Genomic DNA, 9264 nt, shown 5'->3' on the forward strand with positions numbered 1-9264 from the left:
CCATAATGACAACGTGAAAGAAGTTTGTTTGAAATCTTTGCAAATTTATTTAAAAAAAAAAAAAAATCACATGTACATAAGTATTCACAGCCTTTGCCATGACACTCAAAATTGAGCTCAGGTGCAAGCGTAAAGGATTTAATTTTAATTATTATTTTATACAGTTACAACAGTTATATCTGCACTGTTGTTTACTTTTACTGGTTTGCACTCTATCTGCCATATGCCTTGTGCTTTATATATATATTTTTTTACATTTGACCTTATTTGTATATTTGTATAGTTGTATTTTGTATTTTGTATTTAATCTGTACCTATCTGTATTTATGTTATCTGTATGCACCAAGGGTCTGAGAGTAACGCAATTTCAATTCTCTGTGTGTATGTGCTGTACATGTGGAAGAATTGACAATAAAGCAGACTTGTCTTGACTTGACTTAACTTTTGTGTTATTGGAGCTCACATTTAAAGTTTATATATTTTAAATGTAGGCTACTAAATTGCAACTTCATTACAAATGTGTAATCACAAATTATTTAAATACATAGGCTATCATATAAGTTTCGTTAGAAAATGTCTGTCAGTATATTTGACAGCACACTGTGACAATATTTTAAAGACAATAAAAATGTAGCCTAAATAAATAAAGATGTAGGCTACTTAAGCCCTATTTAATTAGGTTAAAAAGCACTCTTAAGTAAATAGCATGCAATTATGTGTCTGAAAACATTACATTCAGTTGGCACTCAAGTATAACAATCGCTTTTACCCACTGTGGTTTCACCACAGTTCATCTTCGACAGCGAGACAAAGTATCGCGTGAGAACATGAGTGCCACTAGAGCGCGCTAGTAACCCTGCGGACTTTGGGCGGAGGCTCGGGAGTACGTCAGTCCTCCCATTTCTATGCTCTTCTCGAGTCACGCAACCAGCGGCCATTTTACACAGCCAGCCTCGGGAGTGCAGGTTACCAGCTCATCTGTAGTTTTTGAATATAGTGCGTTATTTCACTTTATCTACTACTCTCGGAATATTTTTAACGGTTTTTCCTAGTCTGCTTGTGTGAAAATGTCTCGTGACCGCTCCCGCAACCGTGGAGGATTCCAGCACCGAGGCCGCGGAGGAGTCGGGATGCGCGGTGGCATGGGGAACCCTAACTTTCGAAATCAAAACCAGCATCCTTATCAAAACCGAGGATCCCATATGGGTGGCGGGTTTAAGCCGAATCAAGGAAACCAACCCAACCAGGCCTCTACGCCACAGAAGCCGCAGGAACCCAATCAGAACAAGCCAGTGATCCAATCACCTCCGGCGCAAGGCCCTGGTCTGGCCCAGCAGAGCAGCAACAAAGGCCCGTCGCCACCGCAGACCGCCAGCCCCGCTCAGCCGAAGATACAATCTCCACCGCCACAGAATAACGTGAAGGCCCCGGACCTCGGGTCCCCGCAGAACCAGCCCAGAAAGAACCAACCCAACGTTGGGGTGGGAAATGGCCAAAAACCGCCTGTTCCCGTGAAGAAAGACCCGGAGCAGACACCACCGCCACAGCAACAACAACAGATTACCAAGAGCGACGACCACTCTCAGGTAAAATAACTTCATACTTAGAAAAAAACATGCAGTAGTGTTGTTTTTAGTAAGAAAGTGAAGTGTTTGAATAAGTTGCGTTTATAAACTTAACACTTTTAGCACACATGTTTGTTCGGTAGTACAGGGTTACGAATACGAAGCAGATCCGCCATTTTGTAGACGCTTAAACAAAGGTTGAGCTCCATACTGGTCCGCCTGGTGTCTCTGTCGGTATAAAAATACATTGAGACGTGATAGTTTATAAGTTTTTGTTTTTTGAACGTTGAGAACGTGTTTTTATCTCATTTTGCTAACATTTTGGTGTTTTTTTGTGCCCAAGTTGTTCAATAAAAGTAGGTAATGTTTAAGTTGTGCGTTGCAAAGAGTTGTAGTTCGCTCGAACTGCGAACGACTCTAGTATTGATTTCTCTAAATTAGCCGCACGATAGGTTTGCCTTAAGATTTATGTATTTGTTTTGTAAATGTCTGATTTTAGGAATTGAAGGCAACGCTGTCTTTGCTGCGCAAGCCCGGGGAGAAAACATACACTCAACGTTGCCGTTTGTTTATTGGGAACCTACCAAACGACATCACTGAACCTGAATTCAGGAAGTTGTTTGCAAAGTATGGGGAGCCCAGTGAGATTTTCATCAATCAAAGCAAAGGTTTTGGATTTATCAGACTGGTAAGATTTAGATCTTTAAAATACTACGTAAAATACCATGTTAATAAACTAGTTTCGTTTTTAAAAACTATGTGTGTGTGTGTATGTATATGTATGTATGTATGTATGTATGTATATATATATATACATACATTTATTTATAAATTAACGTTTACATTTAATTTAATTAAATTTGTTTTTAGGAATCCCGTGCCTTGGCAGAGCTCGCAAAAGCTGAGCTGGATGATATTCCGATGAAAGGCAGGCCACTTAGAGTTCGTTTCGCCACTCATTCTGCTGCACTTTCTGTGCGCAACTTGTCTCCTTTTGTGTCCAATGAGCTGCTGGAAGAAGCCTTCTCACAGTTTGGAATGGTGGAAAGGGCTGTAGTTATCGTAGATGACCGTGGCCGCTCAACAGGGAAGGGCATTGTTGAGTTTTCTTCCAAGCCAGCTGCACGGAAGGCTCTTGATCGGATCAGTGACGGAGTGTTCCTTCTCACATCGTAAGATGAAATTCTGTTAATTTGTACAATTTGGCAGAAGAGCAAATTTTGGGAGTAGATTTATAGAATGTTGCTTTGCTTAAACATTTGATTTTTTTCTAGGTCTCCTCGTCCAATTGTGGTTGAATTGTTAGAGCAGTACGATGATGAGGATGGTTTGCCTGAGAAACTTGCACAGAAGAACCCAAGTTATCAGAAGTAAGTTCCAAATGCTTTATCACATATATTTGCATTCTGTGACTAGAATCAAAGTCTCTTGGGATTAGCAATCAAGTTTGTTATTAGGTGGTTATAAAATGTACAGACTTATCATGTAAATGAAGGTGGTGTGACAAGTATTTGAGTGGGGTCATTTGGCTGCTGTAACATGTTATTCACCACATGCCTAGTTTTATAGGTTCAGCACAGCTCTCTTCATTCAAATTAGTAATTTTTTACCTCTTCATGGTTTATTGGTCATAACGATAGACATAATTGTTAACGGCTTTGATTTGACCTCAGGGAGCGAGAGCAGCCTCCTCGGTTTGCCCGTCCTGGCACCTTTGAGTTTGAATACTCCCAGCGATGGAAGTCCCTTGATGATATGGAGAAACAACAGAGGCAGCAAGTGGAGAAAAACATTTGTGAAGCCCGTGAGAAGCTGGAAGGAGAGATGGAAGATGCCTATCATGAGCATCAAGCAAACATGCTCAGACAGGGTGAGTGATGTGTCTGCTGAGTTAGTGTATTTATTTATGGCCTTTTTGATTTTGGGATGAATAATAGATTTGGGTGATCGTTTTGTTTCAAAAGACCTTCTTAGACGTCAGGAGGAACTTCGTCGCATGGAAGAGTTGCACAGTCAGGAGATGCAGAAACGTAAAGAGATGCAGCTCAGGTATGTTTGATGTAATGTATTGTGGTTCTGGAAACCCTCGCTGTAATAGTAGTTAACCGATTGGATGTTCTCAACCTCAGGCAAGAAGAAGAACGCCGTAGGAGAGAAGAGGAGATGATGCGGCAGAGAGAAATTGAAGAACAGATGAGGCGCAAACGTGAGGAGTCTTACAGAATGGGTGGCTTTATGGATAATGTAAGTGATGCATTTAGAAAGCTCTTTAGCAATTAAATACAATGTTGGTTAAATCCGTTCAAGTAAAATTATATTTTCGTTTCTTTACAGAGAGACAGGGAGATGAGAGGGAATCCTAGTGGAGGCCTGGGATTGGCTGGTAAGACCCATCTTATTGTTTCTCGGTGGTTCAGTGTCTAGAAATTCAGTATTTCCATACTTTTGTGGAAAAAACTTTGCTGAAAAACCTCTGTATAATCTACTACATGCCTTCTGATCATTGATTTATAGTTCATCAGTGTTTCCCACAGGATTTTGTGAGACTGTGGTGGGTGGACCTCGGTCCCTCTAGTGGGGTCCGGGGCATGCCCCCCAAGTGAATTTTGTAAATTTTTATAAGAGTTTAAAATTAAGACTTCCAACCCATGTTCAAACTAAAAGAAAAAAGCTGGTAAATTGACTTTTAAAATTACTTGAAATATTAAGGGGACTCAACTTTTTAGGTTTTGATATAGTGTCTCGGTCTAAATTACACTCAGACTTAGGGCTGGGCGATGTGGCCAAAAAAATTATCGATTATAGATTCAGTCGATATCGATAATTATCATGATAAATGTCAAATTTTATTTCTTTCAAGTTTAATGGCAGATTTTTGCTCAGATGTGAAAGTTGTAAAAACCAGACGGTTTATTGTGGTTTTAAGCTATTCTTTATGATCAGAACATGACATATACTTAGTTACTGAATTCACTTTTACAGTCATTTTACGTAACAAAATAAATATCTTAATAGAAAAAAAATAATTTCTTAGTTGTGCATGATCTAATGAGTAATATTTTCAAATCAAGAAACTGGTTTGTGTTGCCTGATAATATTTATAATATAACAATTTTGTCTCTTAGAAACACACATTTAATAGTAGCTTGAGTTAGGATGCAGATATAGATTTATGTTCATTATCAAAATCAGTAATATCTGTAAAAAAAATTGTAGCAATCTCATTTTTATCTGGTGAAATTTAATTATTCTTATTGTTTGAGGTCTTTTTAGCCATTGGTCTTCCATAGTAGCATGCATTTAGATAATTACAATTAAAAACAATAACAATTAAAATATAGCACCTCAATACCATGGAAAAAATTTAATATGGCTTCTAGGTATTTGTATGTAAAACAGTAGTCTAAATGCATTTAGTATAAAAGCTATAGCTTAATCACAAAAAGTACTGTAATTATATTCCATTACTAAAAACAGTAGTCTAAATGCATTTAGTATAAACGCTATAGCTTAATCACAAAAAGTACTGTAATTATATTCCATTACTCTTTCAATACATTTAATACATGTCTACATGAATAATATAATAACATTCGACACTCATTTCTTACACAATTAACATGGTGCAGTAAGTGCTACTACAGTAATTCCATGGTACATGATGGTGATTTGTTGATTTAAAGTCTTCTGACTCTATCGTTGCACACAGTGTTTCTGCTGTTTGTCAGCGCTGTTTCATCTGGCTGTAATGCTGAACTCAAGCGCTTCACACTAGGGATGTCAATGATTAATCGACGATCTATTAATTGTTGATAAGAGATGCAATCGATTAAAGCTATCGATGGTCTATTAAGCCGTTTAATTTTGGGCTGCGTGCGGCTCATGTGCGAGTGATGGTGACGCTATATAAATGCATCATCATTCATTCATAATGTACAAATTAAGCTTTTAATGTGATTTAAACTTTAAAAGTAAATTTAAATAGAAACAACACAAAGTTCTTCAACATGGAAAGCAATAGAAATGTAGTAACTAAGTAATTTCACCAGATAATTCTTTCATATCGGGCTCTGCGCTTTGCAGGGCTGCGGGACACAGGACAGATAGGCTATTCATTCCTACAACTTGTTAATTCGTTCCTACGACTTATTAATTTGCGGCCACTGTCCATGTTTCATTAATTTTGTCCCATTTTAGTTTGATTTAACTAAAATGAGGGTACAGATTAATAAATCGAACAAATTCTTAATTCATGGCCATGAAATCTTTCATTTCCCCTAGATGCAAAAACAGTGATAAAAAGTGAATGACAATAAAATAAACCTGCAAAATTAGAGGGTTTGACGGTGAGGATTTAGGAAAAGAAACACTGCCTAAATATTATTGAATTTGTGGAAGTTCGTGACCAACCGGCAAACCAGAACAAAGCCGTGTGAATCTAGACTACATGGGCTCAAACGGCATACATAAGCATGGTTGCGATGTAACATTTTCCAGCTAACCAATTATTCCTCTAATAAACAAAGCTTTTATACCACACTTGTCATAAGCAGAGCTTATAATTTGTAAATTATTACTGAATTTAAAACCGCAATTAAAAGGTGCTGTGACCGACACTGACTATACGTTTTCCTGGAGCATTCAATGTCACTAAACGGTGATGCCACAACTGAGAGCATCGTTCACAAGTTTTTTTTAATGTTTCAGCTGTTAGATCGCGCCGGCACCTCACGCGCACGCACCCCACATATTCTAGCAATTCAAACTTACATCGCAGTCTGTTCATTATCAAAATAAAATAGTCAACCAAACATATAAAAAGTTACACTGGGCAGTTTAAATAGACCGTAGTATACTGGTCCACTCTGCTGTTATGCATAAGGACACACTGTCACAGTCTAATGCACTGTAAATGCCGGATTTTTAAAAACAAATAGGCCTACCGCAACGCAAAAATTAAAAATCTGATGTTTTCCGGAACAGGATTTTGCAGGATCAAATTAAGTGCTTGTCATAATACTCGCATGATAATGTTTCATGTGAGCAACAGTGTGTTTTGCTGCAGCAGCGCAGATGGAAACGGTTCACTGACTGCACAGCACAGCCACACGCGCCACAGTTACGTTTGGGATCATTTTTTTTTTAATGTCAGTTGAAAACATTGCAATTGTGTTTTAAAATACAACAACGAGCACCACGAAACCATTTAAAGAGGCACGTTCAGCGGTCTCCGTGTCGGGATAGGAAACAGCCAACAAAGTAAAATGATCTCAAACAATCTCTCTACTAGCATTTTATTCAGACTAAATCCTCTTTAAATCGGGTGAGAAAAGCGGGGGGGGGGGTTGTTGAGTAACTTTTGCACATCCTGTCATGCCGGGCTGCATAGACGCATTTTGCAGCATTAAGGTTAACGATTAATTGATCGTTAATTTAAATTAGACTTTTTTTCGTTCCGCCTTTGCCTCATAAACATTAGGCTATATCGAACATTTATCGACCTCTTGTTATCGTTTATCGAGAATTTATATCGCACGATAATTTTCGATTTATCGCCCATCCCTGCTCAGACTGGGGAATTTGGAAGCCAAACTATTTAGAATATAAAAATACTAACAATAATTTTATATGATTCCCATGACAGTAATAGCCATATTGTAAAGCAATTGCACCGTACAATAAATGAAAATGAGTATTTCACAGGTGTATTATTTTAATATTACAATTATTACAATAGAAATTACAATACTTTTCTCCTAATTTCTTCACTTGCAAGCAGGGCCTAAAATGAACTTTTTGCCACATCTGCCAATAGCTGGTGACTTGAGAAAATTTACTGGCCATAAATATTTTTTTTCCAGGTCATGAAACTGGTGCTATAACAACTAAACATATTTAATAAAAAAAAAAAAAAGTAGCGCCAGCCACTGCATTTTAATCACAATACAAACAAAAATACAGCACACTTGTAGCATGAGCAGTTTTTGCTTTAAATAGGATTGTATCATTTCAACATTTGAAGCAAAAACAGAATAGTCTGACTTTAGCTTTGTGAAATTATACTAAAACATACCTGCACAGAACAAAAACAGCAGACAGGCTGAATGAAAATGCAAAATTCATTCTCCGACAGCAGGTGGCACTTATGGAACAGCAGCGATGCAGCATTTCCCTGGTTACCGCTGTAAACAAAGCAGCGCTGCACTTATGTACTAGTTTAATATGCATTATACGAAGGTAAGGGGGGGAAAGGCCATCGAAACTTTTCTAAAGACCGTCAATTCCCTTCAGAAATACATTCATTTAAACTTGGGATCAGTATCGGGCCCGATACTGGTCTCCTGTACTCGTACTCGTTAAAATGCCCCGATACCAAACGCCGATACCACACAACATGTGATAAGTGCCATATTCAAACAAAGAAACACAGACACCAGAAAGGAGTTATGGATGTCTACTACGAAGTATATGTATGCAATGAATATAATGTTAAACATTCAGTATTAACGCCTGTATAGCTGATGTGCGCGAGCTGATAAACAAAGCACGCTGAGTGGATTGAGCGCGCGGCAGCGCAGATGCACGCGCTTGTCGAGTGAATATACCTTTCTCACAGACATCACTGGAAAGCTTGTAGTTTGGTCGGATATGTAAAAAAAGTAAGCAAAACAATGCACAAGTTACTTAACGGTAGGGAGAGAGAGAGAGTGCGCACTTCTGTTGTGTGATCTTTGATGTTCACTCACTTAGCACACGCATCATTTGGATTAAAACTGATTCGCTGAAATCAAAACCGGGACGATAATAGGTGAGCACCAGCCAATGTGATTGTCGTTTGCGCATTAGTTCCGCCCACTACAGGAAAACCTGGCAGTTCTTAAAAGCTGAAGAATTCCAAAGGAACTCCGTTATTTTTACAGGAAAATACAACAAAGAATATCGTTTACATGTAGTGCATCAATTCTGCATGTTATGTAAGACTCTCGCTCTTTGCGCATGTGAGAGAAAGCGACAGCGAGTCGTGTGCCTTCACACTAGAGTATACGTTATGCCAAATACACAAACACAGGTGCGCTGCGCATCCATTCAAATGAACTGAAAAATATCACAGATCGCTTGACGGAGAGTGAAACTCTGAAGCGCTCAGTCAGAGTGTTCTGTGAGTGAAAATATATCTCTGCTAATCATATACTCAGCCTCCAACTCACACACTGGTGAGTAAAATCTGAGAATTTATTAGCCATTGGCTAATATTAGACATCATTTAGTCGCCCAGAGTGAAGATTGTCACACATGCGAGTGATTTACTCGCAATGTAGAGGGTTGCAGTATAAAATTAAAATACGTTTCTTTTAAATGTATAGAATCTTTTTTTAATAAGGCAACAACATATGATAGATTCGATAACAAATACAGTGCGGCACGAATCGCTTACAATATGCACATCCGGTGTGCAGAGTGATGCGCTTGAAGCAACACGGAGTCACAGCACGCAGCGCTTTGCATTAAAAAGTGCAAAGCACAAAGGGAAGAGAAATTGATGCGTAGTGTATTATATCTGTGCGACAGTTATTGAGCCTTTCTTCTAACAGTTTTAAATTTCAGTTACTGTGCGAATTTCAGTTCAGTTACTGTTTATAGTATTTTCTACGCCCGTGTTTTGTTCTCACAGACACCCGGTAGCAAGTAACAAAACAAC

General features: G+C 38.3%; 1 protein-coding gene across 2 annotated transcripts in view; it reads left to right on the forward strand.

The window, feature by feature from the left end:
* Nucleotides 1–887: 887 nt before the first annotated feature.
* The window catches only part of sfpq (splicing factor proline/glutamine-rich), a 38114-nt gene continuing 29737 nt past the window's right edge, over nucleotides 888–9264 (forward strand). For both annotated transcript variants that reach the window (XR_001605497.1, XM_016242240.1), the window contains exons 1-8: nucleotides 888–1586; nucleotides 2065–2253; nucleotides 2436–2737; nucleotides 2840–2935; nucleotides 3239–3435; nucleotides 3530–3614; nucleotides 3695–3809; nucleotides 3900–3948. Coding sequence is in view for 1 of the 2 variants with exons in the window: in XM_016242240.1 (XP_016097726.1) it covers nucleotides 1068–1586; nucleotides 2065–2253; nucleotides 2436–2737; nucleotides 2840–2935; nucleotides 3239–3435; nucleotides 3530–3614; nucleotides 3695–3809; nucleotides 3900–3948 (1552 nt within the window). In the remaining variant the exon portion in view is untranslated. The remainder of the gene's footprint in view (nucleotides 1587–2064; nucleotides 2254–2435; nucleotides 2738–2839; nucleotides 2936–3238; nucleotides 3436–3529; nucleotides 3615–3694; nucleotides 3810–3899; nucleotides 3949–9264) is intronic.

Source organism: Sinocyclocheilus grahami, unplaced genomic scaffold, assembly GCF_001515645.1.
Source record: "Sinocyclocheilus grahami isolate Dianchi unplaced genomic scaffold, SAMN03320097.WGS_v1.1 scaffold650.1, whole genome shotgun sequence".
NCBI lineage: Eukaryota > Metazoa > Chordata > Actinopteri > Cypriniformes > Cyprinidae > Sinocyclocheilus > Sinocyclocheilus grahami.